Source organism: Falco biarmicus, chromosome 13, assembly GCF_023638135.1.
Source record: "Falco biarmicus isolate bFalBia1 chromosome 13, bFalBia1.pri, whole genome shotgun sequence".
Classification (NCBI taxonomy): domain Eukaryota; kingdom Metazoa; phylum Chordata; class Aves; order Falconiformes; family Falconidae; genus Falco; species Falco biarmicus.
The window spans coordinates 12,072,010-12,093,115 of record NC_079300.1 but is presented as its reverse complement, the minus strand read 5'-3'; the positions used below and the strand labels follow the sequence as shown (position 1 = coordinate 12,093,115).

Here is a 21,106-nt window from a genome sequence, read left to right as displayed (position 1 = left end):
TGTGTGTTTGTTTATTTTTCTATTTGAACATTTCTGGTCAACATGGAAATAATTAGATTTTATGAACACTGGATTCCATGAAATAATAGAAGGCTAGTTAGCCGTGAGAGAGCTGCTGTTTACATAAGCCAGATTTTAGTGATAAAGGAAGTTGTAGCTCACTAGGATATCCAGTGTTTTCAAAATGTATGGCAGCAGATCTTCATGCAGAAGTAGTTAATCAACGACCCAAATGAATTATAGCTTATTCATATTAAGCTGCAGCAGAGTGAGATTCTTAATTAGGCACTAAAAACAGGTCATACTGTCATTGCCTTCAAAATTGTGTAAAAACAGCCATATGACAATGAGTAATTTTTTATATTTTAAGCTTCTATTAGTCAAATATTTTATTTGTGGCAACCACAAGCTGTAAATTGCTTCCACAATAATTGTGTGCAAATGCCTTGGCAGGCAGGCAGACCCCTTTTTTTTTTTCCTTTTTTTTTTTTTTTTTCCCCTTCAGCATGATTGAGCCATTAAAACTCTTTAGAGTTGGATGTAATGCAAACTTAATCTCAAGAGTACTTACATTAGCTGATTCAATGCAGTAAATACAGTTTGTGCTTCTGGACAGACTGTGGTGCATGCCTGGTGCAACAAAGCTGTGTGTACTCTGGTCTGAATATGCTTCTTGGCACTCAGTTGAACCCAGTCCTGTCTGTTCAAAACAGCACAGTAATGGATTTGTCATGTGCGTTAGTGTTAATTCAAGTAACAGAGGAGACCTGTAGCTTATGGGTCTTCCACATCTCTTAAGCTTCTCTGTGCAGAATGGGTAAAAAGTCTACATGCAGGCAGCAGGACCGACTTTTTTGGAAATGCATTGGTAAGGGTGGCACTATTCCATAGTTGCCCCAGAAGCGAAGGAGTCTAGGCTGTCAAGAGTAAGCTACTCAATTCCCATCAACTTTCTTTCTAGGCACCAACATGGCAGGGAACATGCTGTAGACTGTGGACCTTGGGAATTGTTTCAGTGCTAGCAGCTGCCTTCTAGCAAAGAACTGGCTGCAAAATTTTTATTGTTGACATGATGGACAAGAAACATCAGCTATTGTTTACCTTGTGACTTTGATGGCTTGTATCACTGACAGGAGGTCATCACATGATTGGTGAAGTGAGCAGATTTGTTCTGAAAATATCAGAGGGTACTAACGTTTACAAATAATCCTGTCCTTGACAGAGCAGAATAAGGTCTACAATAACCAGAAAACAGCCTTGAAAGAGAGGTTCCAAGTTTGTGTATTTTGAAACCATTGTTAATCAAGTTACCTTTATTTAATTATGAACTGCAGCAGTTGTGATCTGACTTGGTATCACAACATGGTTTCTTTAGCCATCCTAAATTTCACCTTTTTGGTTATCTGAAGCTAATTGTCTAGGCAGTTACTATTAGAAAAACAGGTGTAATCTAGAGAAAAGTTAATGTGACAGTAGTTTATATGCATCAATGGCCAATCCCCCTTCTACTTGGTGTTCACCTGCAGGGATACTGATGAATTACGAAGACCTGAAACTCTAAATTTGGTGCAGGACAGAGAGCATCACCAAGTACTAAGGAGTTGTATGGACAGGACAGAGAGGTAGGGAATAGAAACATATAGTTTCTACCGATTAATTTGTATTCCCACACACACACCCCAAATAACCACAGTAACCAGTTGTTCCTCTAAAAGAGGATCGTCTGAAAAGTTCCTGGATTGGTTACTTAACCAGCTCTTAGAGAATGGGTATAAAGTACTGAGTATCTCAATGTAATAGGCCAAACGTACAATCCCATTGGTACATTTTGAGCTATAGAAAAAAATCATCACAATTCAGGAGAAGAGATAGAAATGACTGCACAAAATCTGCCACACAAAATGAGTTAAATCTTTCTCGCAGTGTTGGTTTAACAGCTTTGCTTACTGAACAGTTACTTTACTGATTTGATGAGGTATGTGTGTGTCACTGACAACTCATGTATGAAATTTCGTTTATAATTAAGATAAAATGTATACTTACTCTCTGTTTTTCCATCTGTCAGACCCGCAGCTGATTCACCTTACTTTCTCTCTCTATCAAGTCACCACAGTCAGGTAACACATTGAACTCTTAATGTTTTATTCTTTTGGATTAGTTTTTTGCAAAATCAAACTGATGTTAGCCATAAGACATGGACTGTTTCTCTGTAACCCATGTGTTTTACCCTGTGTAGCTCTGTCTTTAAAGTCTGTTGTACTGTTTTCTTCCAGGTGCCTAATACAGATCCCGAGCTCCACCGCAGGCACATAGAGCGTACCCGTCGGGAGGCCCAGCTAGCAGCACTTCAGTATGAGGAGGAGAGAATGAGAACAAAACAAATTCAGAGAGAAGCTGTCCTTGACTTTGTTAAGGTACCTCCTTTTAGTACCTACTTGATGCTTTATCTTTTCTGAATCCTGTAATGAAAATTGCAGAGATCATTATACTTGTACATTACACCCTTGGGCATGCATGAAACTTGATAAAGAAAATGGAGAAATAGCTGTTAAGTCCATTCAGTGTTGGTACTGTAGGTTAACATAGACAAAACTAGAACTGAGGAGGAAGACAAAAGAAATTTACCCAAAATACAATTTCAGCAAATAATTTTATTTTTACATAGTCAGTCTCATTCTCTCAATTTTTCATTTGCATAGATGTAACAGGATTGGTGTAAGAGAAGGGATCTTTAATTGAGAAGGCATAGAGGCAGTTTAATTTTTAGGACAAATTTGGCAAAGAATAAAGAAATTATACACACAAGAAGACAACATTGCCTGATCTGTTTTGGTATTTTATGATGCATAAATAAGTTACCTCTAGGTAAAGCACAGGTGCCAATTTTTGGTACATCAGATACTCCATGGACATTGCATCTTTGCTGTCTTTTCCACTGCTGTCAATATGAAGTAGTCTGCTGCTTAACATGGAAGCTTGTTTATATGCTAGTTGACTTAAATTTATTTTACTGTTTACTCCCTTGATGACCTACCCAAATCTTGCCATCACAAACTTAAGACATATTGCAGTTAATATTTTGGGCTTAGGGTGGCCTGCAGAGAGGAAAAGAATGTTTTATTGCATATACATAATGTATGAAGTTAGTTTAGAAAAAGGCTTTTAGCTTCCCAAAACTAGGATTTTCATTAGCACCAACTAATCTCAGGCCCCTGTCAATGTTCTGTAGAAAAGCTGCTTTTATTAAAGATTGAGTTCAGTCTTTCTTTCAGATATTCAGACTTCAGATATTTAGGATGCATTTTGTTCATTGATGAGCCTTTTGGGGTTTGTGGTTTTGGTTGGGTTTTTTTCTTCTGTTGCCTTTGTTATTCATGAGCACTTTATTCTCAACAGTTAAATTCCTCCCTTGGGTTATATTTTGGGTTTATTATGCATCTTTAATATGCAAAAACAATTTGAGTTTTTTTGGTTGTGTGTGGAACAAAGGCTGGGGTTTTACTAATAGTATCAATGAAGTTCCAGCTCAGTGGAGACTTGCAGTTTCCTCAATACATGCTTTATTTTAAAATAAGACTTCTTGTGTTTTAAAACACTTCTAAATTGCACTGTTTTGATCTGAGCTTTTGTTTCTCTTTCAATTCTTTTAAATTGGTTTTTCATTTTTCCTTTATAGCAAAAAGCATCCTTAAGTCCTCAGAAACACAGTCCTCTGGATAGTGAGGTAAGAGTCCAATAGGAGTATTACTAGGGATGTCAGCACCTGAATTCTTAACTCTCTCCATCAGATATATTTTCCTGATGGTGGAGAGCTCTTCAGGACCGAGTTATAGCATAGTTTTTTCACACTTGCATATAAAGTCTTGGGTTGGGGTTGTTTTGCTTATGGGACTAGTTTAGTATTTCCTTCTGTTCAGGTAGATTGCCTGTCAGAGTGTGTTGTTTATTATTTCTGGTATGTTTTCTATGTATTATACAGAAAATACATTTCATATTCTGTTTCGAGATGCTCCTTGCAAGCAATACAGTTTATTTTCTAATAGGAGTATTCAGACAAGTTACTGTGTTGTAGTCATCCTTCATTGGTCAGTTTTCTCCAGGTTTCCTATCATTAGATCACCAGTTATCCCAGAAAGATTAAGCATTGAAATGTTGAGGACTATCAGAAAAAGAAATAAATAAATTTTTAGAAAGCTTTATTCTAGTGTAGTTTTGCAATCAAAACCAATAAGTCAGTAGAGAACACGAATCATACAAGGCTCAGTCTTCCAGAATATACAGAGCTGAGCCAACGACATCTGTTCACTTTCTGCATCAGAATTCTGCATAGTAGTAGCTCTTCCACTGCTTGCCATCCCCACTTTCCTCCAGAGGAAGATAATTCACTTGGCAGCGTTAATCAGATCAAAACTCTTAATAATATAATGAATATAAATAGGTTTTTAGCAGCATTTTCCAACTCTTTTTGTTAGAAAATTACTGAAACATGGGGTAAATGAAATAGTTTTTGCTCCTTTTCCTTAATGTTCTTCTGTTCTTAATTCGGTCTTTTAGTGTCCTTTGTTCTACCACAGTAAGAACTGTGAATACATAGTTGTCTGTATTTGCTTAAGACAACACAGAAAGCAGAATAATTGATTCCTTAAGTAAGATGAATACACTATAACTCATGGGTCATGTGCCTATATATTCTACAGAGTTACGTATGCTTTATGGATTTTTAACAAAAGCCTCACAGTGCTATAAACAAGCAGTACATGTTCCAAAATGTCTGTCTGTTCACATACCATGTGTTTCTGACATTCTGTGTGTTTCTGACATTACTCCATCTCTCCCACCTCCCAGTGTCCCTTTCCATCCCGAAGGTCTCAGCATACTGATGATAGTGCCTTGTTAGTGGTAAGATCCTGCACGTAATGGCCTTTATATGTGGCAGATTCTAGAGCATAGAAATAACAACGTGTTATGATTGTCTCAGATTAGACCAACTATTTTAGAGCTAATCTAAATAGCATAAAACATGACGGGCTTCTTTGAAAAGAGGCCTAGCTGTGACCTTTAAATTATGAATGTGTTAATACTTGCACTGTCAGCCATTTGTTAATATATTATTTTTTTTCCACAAAATAATTAAAGCTTATCTTTTGCCGAGAGCAAAAGAAAATTACGGATAGTAAAGAACAGCTTCTAAAATTAAAAATTCACCTCTAGTTCTGGTTTGATTTCTTCTCAGTTTAGCTTGCTTCCTAATTGATGTGCTCTTCAGTGTCAAATAAACAATGTTAATGCTTCAGGTACAGCATTCTATTTTAACATGTCTGCGACCTGCACATGGTGTTGAGAAATACTTAGTATCTTGGTAGATATCATAGCACAGGGAGAAACGGCTCTGCATATGAATGCTACAAATCATGACCTAGTCCTCATACCTTTTTATTATTTGTCGATGAAGATGTCTTAAAAATAATTTATTTTGAATGCTTAGCAAAAGTAAAAACATTTATCTACTTAGTTCATGTTTTATGCTATTTCTTTTTTTTATGGCATCTTAGCAATGTAGCATAATTAAAGAATATAATTGATGCCATAATCCATGTCTGTAAAAGAAAAATACACCTGATTTGCCTGCTGTTGCATGACTGCATGCCTGGGATTTATTTTCTTAATTCATGTGCTTCCATTATCTGCCTAAATTTTCTCTAGGCAGTGCTCTTGGTTAGAATATGTCTCTCCAGAACGTGTTGGTCAAGATATTTACTATCTTTATTCAGACTTTTTGGTTTTCCTGCTTTCACATGACTAGCACTAAATGGGAGAGAAAGAAAGCTTATCATATTAGAGGGAGGTTTAGTGGTCATACATGTGCCTGTTGAGAGAGAAATCACAATCAATTAGCATATAAAAATGTGCATATTTAGATAATAAGTAACAGCATAACAGCAGTTTGGGTTAAGTGTTGATACTCTGTGGTCAGTGAATTAATCTTTGGAAAGTATTTTAAAGAAACCTTTGAGGACCCCATTTCTATTTGATTAAAGTGATCCCATAACTTCTGTTGTAAACTAATATATAAGATTTTATGTTACATGACTTGGTATTTTCAGAAATTATCTTGAAACTGGCTTCCACTGCTGTTTGTTTCCTTTGTGTTTTTAACCAAGAAACATCCTTGCACTTCACGAAAAAAAGTGGCCAGGCTGGTAGGGAGAGTTTGAACTAGATTTGAAAGCAGTCATTTCTCCTTTCATTTTTCTTTTGATTCCTTGCTCTTTTCAGCAGCACTAGACTATAATAATATAAATATGGGGGTTTATGAACTGCTGAAGTATGATCTGCAGCTCTGTTTTGTAGTGGAAATACACATTGTGTCTAAAAATGACATATGCCAGGGCAGCTGTTTCTGGCAATTATTGTAACCAGAACATTAAGCCCATGTTATCTCATGAATTTGTAGCATTTTTGTTTCTGCCAATATATTTTGTATGATAAAAACTTTTTCAACAAAAAGGAAATGTTTCATTAGTTTGCTTACAAAAAAAAAAAGTCTGCCCTAAGAGTTGAAATTGCTTTTTACATTTTTATATTCTGTAACATTTCATTTTACATTTTCCCTGTCCTTATGGATTTGAAATTCAGCTAGGTCTAATTTCTGACCATGGGTTTTTTCCTCCTCACTGAAGTATAGAGGCATTTCATATCAGAATTCTGTAGATGAATGTTAGTTTTCCATACACATTTTCCATTTGCCTAGTTTCCTCTGTCTTTTTCTCTCTCTGCATAAAGACTGCATGCAGTAGGGTCAGCTTTAACTTGCAAAACTTTTGGACCTTGAAACTTGCAGATAGGTTAATTTAAATATTTTTTTATGAAAAGAAGTTCTGCTGAATTTTCCACTGATCTAGCTTTATGGTGGGGGAATAGCACTTTGTGGCAAAAGAGGAGAATATTAGAAGTATAGTAAAAGATCTTTTGTTCAGCACTTCCTTCATATCATCAGAGCTGTCTAAACTGAACACTTCCTTTTCTTTTGCTCCAAACAATGTTTTCAGCTCAGATGTAAGGTTGAAGAGTGTAAGATTTAAAAAGTAGTAAGTCTAATACATAGTTAGAAAGCAAGCGAGCTTTCTTTTATTTCACTGCTTCCCTCTTCTGGTATTGTTACTGCTTTAACAGAAATTTTCTTAAAACCAAAATGCAAGTTGTGAATCTCCATTTTTAAATCCTTACATCTTGGTTCTTTCGGTCTTCTTCTTGCGATCTTTTATCACTAATTAAAATGAAAATGCATTCTTACTGCACATTACTCTTGACAGTTTCCTTCTGTTTGCAAACAATTTCAGGACAGTCTGAACTCACAAAATGACTACCCATACTTTCTATTAATGTTAATAGTTTGGTTTAGTTCTCTTAATGTTAATAGTACAGTTTAGTTGTATGTTTCTCGTATGTTTCTTCTGCATACCTGTGATTAGAAGGGGAGTGGAGTTTGGCTGTAGTACTTCATTGCACACTGTTGGATTTCTTTTTGTTGACTTGTAATAAGCCAGACTACACATCTCCAGCAACATTTTAGTTAATCACTGGCCTTTCTGAGAAAACGTGCTGTATACCTCAAAGTTTTAAATTAGTCATATCCTGCTTGCTCTTCTCACAAGGGCAGTCCTATTCCTTACAATTGAGATTACTTGTTGAGATAGTATCAAGACTTCAGACTTGGCTAATGATTATAGCCTTGATTGCTTATGAATCTCACTTTTGCCCAAATATCTTCTTGTTTTCTCCCATACTGTCCTTTACAAGGTGAGTACTATGGAAGGAAAAAACCACACCTCAAAACATACTCAACATCCTCTCAAAGTGCTGCTCAATTCCTCTGTTGTGAAGCCTGTGACATACTTGATAAGCATCAGGCAGCTGGTGTGACCTCTTCCTTTTATAACCTTTGTATCATTGCTGCCTTGTTCACCCTCCATTGCACTGTGTTTCTTGTTGTGGTCTCAAACATGGCCAGAGGCCACTGTGTTACTGTTAGCACGTGGGATTTCTGAAGCATTTTAAGTTAAGTCTTTTAGGCACGAGAGTGTTACAAATAATAATGGTATGGGTAAAGTAAGCAGGACTTGAATTATGCTAACTTGTACCCTGGAGTTTTCTTTCAGACCGTTGGCATCCGTATGTGTATTCAGATGTTTAATAATCAAATTCCCTTGAAATATCCTTATTTGGTTTGTGCAGAGTTCTGGTTGGGCTCTGCTTTGGCAGTCCCTATATCTACAGTTGTTTCTGGCACAGGGAGATTTCTCTGACTTCAGTGTTAGACCTAGAGGCCAAGTGCAGCACATGGAGTAGGGTGTTGTAAAGTCTGAATTGCAGCATCCTTTCCTTTTGTATTGTGGCTACCTTTTCTTACAGATATTCTTTGCCTCACTTCATCCTTTCTTCCCTCTCTTTCTTTCCTTGCTGCCCCTGACAGAATGGCTTTGAGCCTCTCTTTGTGTTTGAGATTGACAATAACACCAATACCATTAAAAGGAGGCCAGGGACTCGCAAACAGGTGAAGAGCATGCAGTGTGTTGCTGTTGTGATTGTCCTACCCTGTGGTGTGCCGTGTCCCCTTCCCTTCGCCCACTGCTGGGTACGTGGATTGAGACGACTTCTTGTTACTCTGCATCAAGGTTGTCTTGCTTTTTTCATACAGGAATAAATAGCTATATTAATGTTACAGACCACCTACTTCTGTTTTATTTTACTCTTCTCATAACAGCTAATGTTTTGCTTAAGCAATATTTTGGAACTCTTTAAAACAAACAAAAGAAACCCACAATTTTTGCTCTGCCCTGCTGTGGAGAAAGAATCTGTCTTGAGGGTCAGTTGTTAAATCTGCATAGGGCCTAAAGATGTTTGTATTGAAGGCTTGCCTGAGTATAACCTCTCCTTCTAGTCCTTCCTGGCTGTACTGTTCTGAAGTGGCAGAATAGTTGCCAATCATTTTAAATATTAACACTCCCGAGTGTGTTGTTCACATCTGTAGAGTTTCTAGGTGTCATTTGGTCGTCTTTTCCTGTGCAGAACTGCCACTTTGCTATTTGAATGCTGTTTCAGAGACGACGGTTTAATTTTTGAACCATTCAGTCCTGAAATGTTAATGTTTTGACTGTGTTTTCAATAAGAGTTTGGCCTTCTGGATCCATCTGTCAGTGGCAAATTGGCATGCTGGAGCTCCTGTTCTGTAAACATGAAAAGTTGTTTATTTGGTTGGGTTTGATACTGGTTATAATTGAAATTTAGCTGCACTTTGTGACAATACTGTATATCTTCACACTGGTGTCTTCCCCAGGAGCTAGACTCCACCCAGGGATTCTTACCTTGTGTGTAATTCACAAGGATCAACATTAGGTGTTTGTGGCAGACAAAAGCATGTATTCTTGAGCCCATTAGATGTGGGTTTCTCTGATTTTACAAAGTTGGTAGGAAAATAACTTAATCAAATGCATAACATTTCAAACATTAAAAAGAAATATATTTAATTTGAATAGTGGCTCAGAATGAACTGTTGTAGGGTAAAATTTCCTTTTGTTTGATGGCACAGGTGTTACTAAAGAAGCTTTTGCCTTCTGTATTGTTCTTAGTTCTTATTTTGATGTGTAAAAGAAACATTGCACCCTCCCAAACTTATTAGCCTGAAAGCTCAGGAGGGTAGAAGGCTTTACCTGTAGTTCAGCAAGCATGTGTCTGTTGCCTGTTGAGTGTTTCTGAGAATGTGATCACGGTCACCTCTTCCTTTTTAACTTGTCTACTGCATTCCACCTTTGTGCATGACCTGTCAGCTGTTGCTAACACTGCTACTGCCTTCTCTTTCTTTCTGCATTCAGTCACCCTCAGGGTTGAATCAAGAAAGCTGTGTTACTGCCCTGCCTAATGCCTCTACCTTCAGTCCTGTCAAGGTATCTCTTGCTATTATTATTCACCAGTAAAGCCAACAAAAAACTCTTGGATCCACACATCTGTTTTAACAGGTGTTAGTCTGTCAGCATCTAATCAAAAGTTCAGGTAGGGTATGAATCCAATTTACCTGATTAAACTGTAGTAGGTGTTACCTCATCTTAGCTTTAGGCTGTGTCTACAGGAGGCCTAAGCTGCAAAAACATGGTAACCAGTCTCTGTTCCAAGGGGTTCTTGGTTGTCTTTGATGTTGCTTTTTCTGTACAAGATTATTTACTTTGACAGGGTTCATCAAAAATACTCTTACTGTATTTTTTACCAGCTTTCTTTTGAACACAGATATCCTACATTTCTTTCTCTTCTGTGGAAACTGCTATACTGAATGCATTCATCACAAAAAATTGTTTTTCTCTGTAAGCACTGTAATAAAACCACGGTGTGTTTCACTGGGGAGAGAGGTGTTCAGTAAATAGCAGTTTTGCATTAGCAAAGGTGTCAGAGGTGTATCCTTATAGGTGCTGCTATAATGCAAGTTCTGGATGTTATTTAATTACCTGTCTTTCTGTATCCCCTTTGCAAGGAATACTTTGAAAGTTCTGGTTGGAAGGAAGAGTAAACAAAGATCTGTCATTGCCCAGTCAGTGCTGTTTCATCATTCTTTTTACTCAGAAAAAAAGCAATTGTGTAATTTCTGCAAAAGGGAAAACTGTCACTTTCTGCAGAGATGAGACTTGGGGAACAATATACTATGTTTTTTTCACATTTCTGGGTTTTTTCCTGAAACACATTTGGATGGATGGAGTAAACCACAGCAAATTAAAATGTAGACACAGCCTTTGCAGATTAGGACCATTGATACTCTTCTGCTTTTTTTGTCCACAGAGTGATGACAGATCTACCATCTCCCCCGGCTCACCTACCACTCAGACAGGTAACAGGAAAAGGAAAAAAAATTGTGAAAAATAAGATAAAAATGCCTGCTTGCTCATTTGCACTATGAAGAGAAGGGAGCGTATGTTCCCATCTCTGTATGTGATGCTGCTGTGTTTGAGAGTTTACCCAGTTATTTGGGTCTCCTTCGAAACATATGAGGGGAGAGACAACAGGGGTGAAGCGTGCCCTCAGGCAGAGCATCGGGTTTGGCTGGTTTAGGCCTTCATGCAAGCTTTGGCACACAGGTGCATTCAGCAACAGTCAGAACAGTTGTTGGAATTGGTGTGTGGAATGTGCTTTGCATGCAAGTGTCCTCGGAAGTGCCTTTTCCTGCTCTGCGCTTTTATCATGCATGGCTGTAATTTATTTTGTCATTATTATATTAAAATTTTTGGTTTGTTCTTTTTAATTACCACATTGCTGAACCCATTTCCTATTTAAACTCTAACAGTTTACTTCTTCCTCCTTTCCTTTCCTGTGCCTTTCCACGTTGTTTAGTCCACCTTTCCCCTCCATATCCTGGCCATGCAGCCCCGCCTTCTTATAGAAACCCTTCCCAGCGACCTGAGAGTTTCCTTTTCCGAGCAGCTGTCAGGGATGAAGCAAACAAAGGTAGGTTATATAGCTCAGAAATTAGCTAGTTTTGCTACATTATATTAACATCTGCATTACCTAGGTTTTGTACTGTTCTATTACTTCAGGTCATTGTCATGAAACTACTTTTAGAGTTCCATTTGTAGACACATGGCTTTAAATACTTTGTGAATAAGCAATTTTTTTATTTATAGCTCAGATATTCTCTTGTCATATTTGTGGAAGTGTGGAAATTTGCTCTTCCTTGTGTCTGTGCTTGCATCTAAAAGTACAGCAAGGAAATGCACAGAAGCTTTCAACAGCTGATGAAGGCAGCTTGATAAATTTTGCATTGCACAGCAGCACATAAGAAAATTGTGATTTCTGTAGAAAGGCTGAACTGTTCCTACGTACTCCATCCAGCAAAACATTGTCCTCTTTTGTGAATGATTATTATGCAACAGAAGGACCAGAATCTAAACAAAGGAAAATGTGTTAAAAAGAACACCTCATTTAGATTAGCAGATCATTAGTTTGATTAATAATCAAATGAAAGAAACAGATTTGTGGAAAGGAATGCACTGTACCCATTCCGGAACCTTGTGTGTACATGTGTAGTACAGCAGTGAAGGACAATCAGCCAAACCACGCTTAATGATTTTCTTTCCTTCATGCTGCTTTTTTAGTCATTACTTCATCTTCTGCCCGTGCCTTGTCTCCTGCTAACGATTCTGCAGACCCTAGAGTACGACAAAACTCCAAACAGCGAGAGGAAGAGCTGGAGCTAATAGAGCAGCTACGTAAGGTAAGTGCTGCCAGGAGCCAGTATGTGGACATCTTAGTAAATGCACTGCATGCACCCTGCTAAATCTGTCCTTCTGTTTTGGACTGATTTCACTGGACCAGTATGGCGCACGGTTGACTGACATTAAATGGCATTGTACAGCCTAAGTGATCGTTTCAGGTGGATGCAGGGGTGTTCACTTATTTTTTTTGTTGTGGGTAAAGTTAGCTTCATACTCTGTAAAATAAACAGTGGTGATTGCTTCCTGAGTGTCTGGTGATCTCTGCTTTTAAAATGTATTTGTGCTTTCTTTCATCCTTATCAGCCTTCACACTTGTAAGGAACTCCCTGGAAAGTTGCCTCACTGTCTCCTTTTAATCTTATTTTAAAACTCCTCTTTGCTTTAAAGGCTACAGAAAAGCAGATGGGAGCGCAGAGACTACTGCCAGTCATGCTGACGGCATGGTTTCCTTGTGTGCTCCGGATCCATCTATTGATTCTTACCTTACCCTTAATTAAGTGCAGAACAACTGAGGCAGAAATATTCCTTGTACTTGTTCTTTTTGTCTATTCAGGGCCACCACACTCCTGGTTTGTGCATGCGTACAATGACAATACACATGAATATTGAGAATGCCACATGGCATTAAGGTACTGCTCTGCTTTGCCCCAGACTTGTTTCTGAAGAGCATGAAGGGTTTCCTTGAGGTGCTCTAATTAACTGTTTGAACTTTCACAAGAAATAAGAATTTCTACTTTTTAAAGCTGATTTTAAAAGCCATAAGCATCCCAGATGGACAGAGGGAATTCCCTCTCTTCGTAAATTTTACAATAGGATCTCCTTTCTCTAAAAGGAGGAAGTTATCTTAAATAAAACAAAACAAAATTCGGTGCTGTTTGCAGAGCCTCTCTTCTGTTACCTCAGAATGCTTTGTATGTAGTCTGTCTCTTGTTCTGCTTCCCAGGTAAGCTTAAAACTTTTTTGTAAAAAAAAAAAAAAACAACTTTAAAAAATTTAGATACAGTATAACAACTCAGTGAAATTCACATAATGTTTGAAATAAGATTAAAAGGCTGAATAGAGTTTCTGTCCGTTCCTTCACACAAATACTACCTACATCATTTTTTAAATACTCCTTATGCCAAGTAGTTCAGGTTTTTATTTAAAGGCAAAAAGGTTGTCTTGAATTCCGTTAACTGTGTTGTCCTCCAACCCACAAAGACAGTAGTTTTCACTTGCCTTTGGCAGAACCATTCTCTGAGAATATGTGGGGTTAGGAATACTGTTCCTAGACCCTGATTTCCGTTATTTTTGAGTAGTGGGTGCATTAGTCCCCTGTACTGTACAATGAAAACTGTTCATTACTGAACTCAGTTGCTCCCTGATTGTGGTCAGCTCTGGACCACAGTAGTGCAAAGAGCTTTCCTTGATGTTATTCAGGAAGCTGTTTGGAATTGTCATGAGGATGAACAGAGAATTGTAATGCAAGCAGTCTGCCTTTTGTAAAATGTTCTGCAGAATTAAACAGTTGGAGGAAACCAGCTCTTAATTTTTGTGTGTCCATGTTAATTTTTCTACAGAATATAGAATCACGGTTGAAAGTGTCATTGCCCAGTGATCTTGGAGCAGCTCTCACTGATGGTGTTGTTCTGTGCCATTTAGCTAATCACGTGCGCCCCCGATCTGTTCCCAGCATTCATGTCCCCTCACCTGCTGTTGTAAGTATGTGATAACGATACTATTTTATAGGTGTCCAGAATAACATCTAACAAAGTCCTGTAATCCAGACAAATGCTAAATCCCGCATCCTCCTCTGTGAACATACATGACAAAAAATAACCATCTCTTCTGTCTAGAAAAGGTCTCTAGCATCATTACAAGAAATTATATTTGGGTAGTTTCATTTAAATGAAGTTACTTCTAACACAGACTGTAAGAGAATGTTAACATTTCAAGTCTTCCCTACGTTAACTTGAAAACTAGTGAAATAAGAGACAGTTTAGTGTGAAAACTGAAATAGGATATTTCAAAAGATCCAAAACGTTCAGGAAAACAGATAGTAGAGACACATAATATTCTCTACAACGTTTAGGGTCTCAATACACAAGACACTGAAAAACAGGCAGAGAAGCCAAGTTGATTCCAGCGTCTACTTCACAGCGCTACAAATTTCTCTGCTTAGAAATTCTAGCAGAGCACACTCAAGCTACTTGGAGAGCAGCATTTCCTGGAACAAAACAAATCCAGTCATACCTTTGTGATAACAGGAGAAAAGGCAATTGTATCTGGGGACTGTTGAGAGCAAGGAAGGAAACATGCAGAAAAGTTTAAAATTATTGAACTTTTTTTTTTCTTACCCTGCCTAACTGCAGTGTTTCTGGAAAGCAATGAAGATCATCTATTTCTGAGTGCATTACTGTTTGTCACATAGGAAAAGCACAGGAATAAATAAAGGTCAAGACCTGTGAAATAATGACAGATTATTTACCTAATCTGTATTTGTGGAATTCAGAAAGTTCATTGAAAATATTTAGGGTCAGCTACTTAAAAGTATGGATGAGCAGACTGCTTGTTATGCACCTTTAAACTGTATAAATAAGGGAAAAAACCTGAAGATTGTACCTTGGAGAAGAAGTTGAAATATGCATGTTGTGTTTGCTTTTCCTTATTTTGGAGTCAGTCTTTGTGCTGGTTGGTATTTGAACTGGCACTTACAGGACTGCCTACTATATCATTGTGGTTCCTACCCCTTGGACTTAATGTGAACAAGCAGATGTCCTCATTATTTTGGGAAGGGTTGAACTGGAGACACCAACATTTTAGGCAGATTGTGGAATCATTAAGAGAAAAGGCATACAGATGCTTTTCAGAAGACTTGCGTCATTGAGAGTATCTTTTCAATGGCCTGGGTTTATGTGCTGTTGAATATTCTGTGTTAGGAATTAAATCATGGCTTTGTCATATAAATCCCAAGGAAGAGGCAGCCTTTAGCCACACGGCTCCAGGAGCAGAAGAGGCATCGTGGCATTCCTTAGGCACAATGTGATCTTTGTATTCCCTTCATCCTTCCAGAGAAAGCAGTCAGTGCTAGCCTTTAACCTGCTTCCTTGGGGGAGAAATATGGCACTTTGACAGAGCAGAAACCCCACCGCTTATGAAAAAGTATTGAACATAGTGGCTACAGCAGCTGCTGCGTGCTGCTGTGTAGACTGTTGGTAGCTTGTTCAAAGGAGCCAGAAGCTTGTGTGTCTTTTATCAGAAAAGAATAAGCTCCAAGAATAGAAACAAGACAGAGCCTGTGCTGTGGTATGTGTGTGCAGAGGTGTGAAAGCTAACTGTAGAAAAAAGCTTGCTTGAAAAAGTGCCAGTGAGTGCAATTCAGACAGCTACATCAAACACATCTACGAGAGGCTTACAAGCAACAAGCTTCAGTTCCAGTTTTCTTCGATTATTTTTTTGCTTCATCTAGCCTTTTTTTGATTTTATCCCTTTGTTAATTGAAATATGGTTTGATATTTCTATATTTCTGTATTGTAATCCAGAAGAGACTCCAGATTTGTTATGTCATGAAATAGCTCTGAAATCACGTGGAAGCCATGCATGTGTGTTTCATTCAAAATGTATTTTTAAAATTATTATGCTGTAGTCACTAAAAGCGTTAGCCAGTTTTATATAACAGCTTGTATATAAATAGTGCACAGCTTAGAATTGTCTTTTTTTAAAAAAAACATACAGCATGCATAAATTAGCTTTTCATAAAATAGCTTTGAAATTGGAGGTTCCTTCTCTAAAGCAAACTTCAACAGAGCCTGCTTTAAATTAGAGAAGCTTATGTCAGTGCAGTGTCTTTTTGGCAAAGAGATTTATTAAGAGTTCTATTTAAATAAAAAATAAAGATCTTTTGAAATCCTGCCAATTAAGAGCACTGTATGCCTGCCTGCTTTACTTTGCAGCCTAAACTTACAATGGCAAAATGCAGACGAAATGTGGAGAATTTCTTGGAAGCTTGCAGGAGGATTGGAGTGCCTCAGGTATGTATTTCTACTATCCTGAGAAAATGTTTCAGGTGCAGTTTTGTGTTATGCTTCAGAAAATAAAACTTTGAAAGACTGAATGAAAACGGAATGATTAGAAGTTTAGAAGGTTCAGGTATAAGCTATGTCTTGCAGTATAGATCAGACTTCTCCTGCATTGTCTTCAGAGCAAAATGAAGTCAGATATAGCTTATCAGAGGTCTGATTCGCTTACTGCTGTGCCTCAAATTTGTAATAGCCAATGCAGTTTGAGTCTGCCTTTAGAATTGCGAAGTGTTTCTTGTAAAGCAATTGCAAGATTAGATGTTTGACAGCTTAAAAGTGGGATAACATTTGGATGATGTTTTGCATGTGTTATTTTAATCCCAAAGCTTTTCATGTTCCTTCAGAAAACTTCTCTTACGTAAATGTCTTTACTGTCTTACAAACAAGTCGCAGTATTATTGGCCTTTCTCTGGTGGTAGCTATCTTTGCATAGATCCTACTTCTTTTGTTACGTGCTAGTGGTAGAAGTCTATCTTCTGGTATTCCTTGTCCCCTTCTGAAACTTGGAAGATCTAGGAGGTGGGAGCATATAAAATAGTCTATCTGAGTCCAGTTACCCTGTTTTATGCTGTCCTGTACTTTCCCCTTTGTCTTATTCAGCAGCTGTCTCAGTACAAATAGTTTTGATATCGTGTTTTTCTTAATTTTACTTCTAGTGCATCAATTTGTTTGGTTTCTTATACTGCTAAGCATTAGTGTTTCTGTTGTAGGTGCTGTTTTCTTTTGTATTGAGAAAGGGAAAAGTAGACCTAGTGACTCATTTCCCAGCTATTTCTAAAAGCAGTGTTCTTCAGTCAGTTGTGCAGTGTTTTCTGGTGTTTTCAGATAGCTTCACTTGCAGGCATTTGAGCCATTGGGATTTCAGGATAGCATATTTATTGAGCTGCCTGGCAATTTCGCATGACTCAGTGGTGAATCGCGTTGGAACGTGGTAGGGAGTTGTAAGTGATTGTTGGTACTTTGAGACCCTGCACTATTTTGGTCCCCTAAGAAACTTCAGGCTTTTATTCCCAGCAGAACTGCACAATATAAATTTGTCTGGAGCAAAATTGTTCAATTCCATCCCAGCCTCCCTATGAATAGCTCCCTCAGATACGAAGATTTAATTTTTATGGGATTGCAGTACAGAGCAGATCACTGAAATGACCCACATTTAAAAAAGTGACCCACAGGTGAAAAAGCCACTGAAGAAAAAGTCCCCTATAGATCTAGTCTGCTACATCTACTACACCTACTGTCTAGGACCCTCCTGTTTTTGTTTCTTGCTTTAATGCAAAAGAGTTCAAGGAGAGTGTTTCTGGGGAAACTTACTGAAATACCCCCACCTGAATTCTAAAGTTGCTTTCACGTGTCTACATTACATATCTACTGAGATGTGAATGTAAGATATCTGTATGCAAGAATGGCGTGGCAGCCTAGTATATTTTTCTTGAAAAGATGCCTGCAGGTATTTCTGTTCATTTAAATTCTCATTACAAAAATAAAAGGCTTTCTGAAAGTATGGATCTATGTAGAAATACTTACCTTCTAAGAGGAAGGCTACTTTTAGAGAATGCTAATTGCAGGCACCACAGTAGAGTAGCTGTTTCTATAGGACTTTGCTAGTTAAAGCTCTGGCATTAAAAGAAACCAAGAGTTGAACAGATTGGTATGTGTGTCTAGATTTCACTGATATACAGCAGTTACCTGTGTGAAAGGGAGGGAAAAGATACATAGTGGGAATAGCTACAGAACACTTAATCTCTTAATTAGTAATAGATATTTCTGCAGGAAACCGCATTCAAGCATGTTACACATAAATAATCCCTTGTCCTACTGTTTTCGTTAACTGAGATAGATGTGGAGACTTAGCTTTGGTGAGTACTCAGTGCCAATAGCATCTTGGAAACCCGTAGCCTCTTCATTTCCCCTGGAGAAAAATGGTTTTCAGTAAGGCATGTGCAAACTGCTGTGTTTTTCACAACAAAGAATAGATACGTGTTTAAGCTGTAAAGGTGACAGGCACCTCACTGAACACTAAATATTTGCATTGTGAGCTCTTTTCGATGGGAGTCTTGCAGATTCCTTTGTGAGATTTAACCAGCTGTGGTATGCTTCTCAAACATGTAGGTTATATCTGAGATGTCTAGTAACTGACTGCTTCGTGGATGTTGCTATGACTAACTGACCTTTTTTTTCTGTCTGTTTTCCCTTCCTGCTTACACACTGTGGACAGGACAATCTTTGTTCCCCTTCTGACATTCTTCAGCTAAACCTCAGCGTTAAAAGAACAGTTGAGACTCTTCTTTCCCTGGGGACAGATTCAGAAGAATCCAGTCTTGTCTCCCTTTCCATTCAGCTCTGGGGCTTTGTGGTGTTTTACTGTACTCTGATGCTAACACTCTGTATGTTCTATCGCTGGGTCTTTTTTCTCTAGCTGAAGGGTAGTGTTGCCGCTTCCTCCCTCCATCACTCCGGTGCTTGGGAGGGATTTTGGGTTTTGTCAAGACTGTGTGTATGAAGTGCTTTCTTTCCCGCTGATGGGACAGAGGTGACAAGTACGATGTGCAAACACATTGGTGCACCCACATGACCATCTGTGACATAATTCACATTTGTATTTGCTGTGTCATATTTAGCAGATATGTTGCTTTTACAAGGGAGAAAGTGCTGTCCATGGGCTAGAGCAAGGGGCAGAGGTCAGGACGTGGGTGCATGCTATTGTCTGCTGGCAAGTGTGATGTAGTACTGGGAAAACTGCATTGGCAGTTTGTGCCTCAGTTTCCCCATCTGTATAACGGGATTTGCACCTACTTTGGTAAATCGCTTGAGGATTATCTGATGAAAAATGTTAAAGAATGCAAAGTATTTTTTTTTTTAACATCAGTGTTCTTGATGAGATCTCACAGTCTTGGGAGACATGGTCTGGTAAGTTTTGTCCATAGGACTTTGTAACTGGTGCTTTTTTTTCTTATTCACAGTCCCATATCCTGCTTCTGAGAGCATTTGATTTCTTGTATTTGTAGACTCTGGTGTATTCCTCTGAGTCAGGATTTCTAAAATAATGGCTAGTGAATCCTGAGCTCCTTGAGCTTCATAACAGATGAAGAAGGACATTTTCAGAGAAACTGAGCTCTTTACCAGCTTTGAGAAAAAATTTTCTGGCACAGAAGGAAAAATCATTAAGATTCTATCGAATGCCACAGAACGTCAGAGCATTTTACTGTGCTCTGGGTAGAACCTAACAAAAACTTGAGTTGCCACTTGATTGTGGGCACCACAACCCATGCTTGCCCTATGCTTATTCCCTTCTTCCTCTTATCCTGTCGTTTTCAGAAACCTCTGTATCATACAGTTGCAGAAATATAAGCCCCAGCTGCATGATCGCTCTTCACTGTTTTACAAAACTCAGGTAGCCTTCTGTAAAGCTTCAAAGCTTTTCCCTCCCTAGGAAAAGCATCCTGGTGCTTCAATGCTTTAATGTCTCAGGGACACCTCAGAACTTCAGGGCACTCCTCATGTGATGTGTAAAAGACCATGTCTCCTCAGAGTGTAGATTGATTCAGGGAACTCTGCTCGGAGATCAGTGACAGGTAAGTGTTAGGTAACATGGCTGTTCCAAATGTGGTTTCAATAAATGTCTGTTATAGCTGAAAATACAGTAAATGGCTTGTAAGCCCAGTTGAAGTGGTGTTAGCATTCCGATGTTAACCTGGCAACAACTCTGAAGCACAGTTTAAGATACACAGGAGTTCAGTTGTAAATGTGGTCGCTACCAGTAAAAGTGTGTTATGGGTACACGGATCTCACAAGCTCGCATAACATAAAGTGAGTATTTAACAAAAGGAGCAAGTAGAGGAGCTGATGCCCTCTTTTCCAAATCACACAAAGTGTTCCGTCCAAGCAAAACATTTTTGAGGAAAGAGGGAACCTTTGACAGGGGGAGATTGTTTTATTTTTAAATAAGCTATTTTTGCACTGCTTATTGGTATGAACTAAAACGAACTCTGTTCCTGTGTTTCTTAACTTCTCCTAATGAACACTGTGATAAAAGCTGCAAGGGGTTTTACACTAACAGTGCCTTCCAGTTTTTAAATTTTGTTTGTCATGACTGTCTGTGGTAAGGAGTCATTCCAAAGCTTTTCCCCTTATCTGTTTGCCTACATAAGAAGAAAGATAAGGCTTATTTGCTCAAGTTTACAAGTGTTTTCTCCAAAAGCACACTTTTTTTCAGAATAACCTAAATTTGCTGGAAAAAAAATGTATTTCAGCCTGATCATATGGCTTACTGTGAAAAATTCAGTCTGGGTTCATTTGTTTTCTCTCCACTGAGCTTTGCGGGAGGAGTGTTGGCTGCCGCTGTTTATGCCGAAGGATTTCTTTAACATCAAAAATCCGTAAAGATTCAAAGAGTGGAGAAATACAGGTTGCTGTGGAAATAACGTGAAAAATAATCTCTGTAGCTCAATAGGAAGGACACACTTTGGTTATTGTCTACAGATATAGAGAACTGTTGGACATGTATCCTGACTGCTGTGGAGTAAGGATGGCCAGGATGTGCCAAGGACTTACGTAGGAGGAGGCTTTAAATACATCTTAGACTGAGAATAGCACAATTATTAATAAACACTTTGAAACCTCTTTTTGCATTTTGCGTATTACTCTTTTCCTTAGAATGATTTTGGAGGTTCCCTGCTAAGCAGGTGTACTTCTGGGAGATAAATGAGCCGTAGTGACGCATTCTCTGCTGTAACACGAGGTCTTTCCTCACGTTTGATAGCTAAACAGGCACGAGGAGTCCCTCAAAGGCAGGTG

The 21,106-nt window shown here is 38.3% G+C and overlaps 1 protein-coding gene across 16 annotated transcripts in view; it reads left to right on the top strand.

Annotated features, from left to right (window-relative positions):
- Positions 1–21,106, top strand: part of LRCH3 (leucine rich repeats and calponin homology domain containing 3) — a 68,360-nt gene that overhangs the window by 43,096 nt on the left and 4,158 nt on the right. For 2 of the 16 annotated variants that reach the window (XM_056358259.1, XM_056358256.1), the window contains exons 11-21: positions 1,527–1,622; positions 2,066–2,117; positions 2,274–2,414; positions 3,677–3,724; positions 4,846–4,899; positions 10,825–10,873; positions 11,374–11,487; positions 12,135–12,253; positions 13,814–13,951; positions 16,187–16,264; positions 18,528–20,932. In XM_056358259.1, the coding sequence (XP_056214234.1) occupies positions 1,527–1,622; positions 2,066–2,117; positions 2,274–2,414; positions 3,677–3,724; positions 4,846–4,899; positions 10,825–10,873; positions 11,374–11,487; positions 12,135–12,253; positions 13,814–13,951; positions 16,187–16,264; positions 18,528–18,728 (1,090 nt within the window). In that variant the 3' untranslated portion in view covers positions 18,729–20,932. Of the gene's footprint in view, positions 1–1,526; positions 1,623–2,065; positions 2,118–2,273; positions 2,415–3,676; positions 3,725–4,845; positions 4,900–9,872; positions 9,945–10,824; positions 10,874–11,373; positions 11,488–12,134; positions 12,254–13,813; positions 13,952–16,186; positions 16,265–18,527; positions 20,933–21,106 lie in introns of those variants that run through there. The other 14 variants (XM_056358267.1, XM_056358260.1, XM_056358269.1 and 11 more) reach the window with 13 other exon arrangements.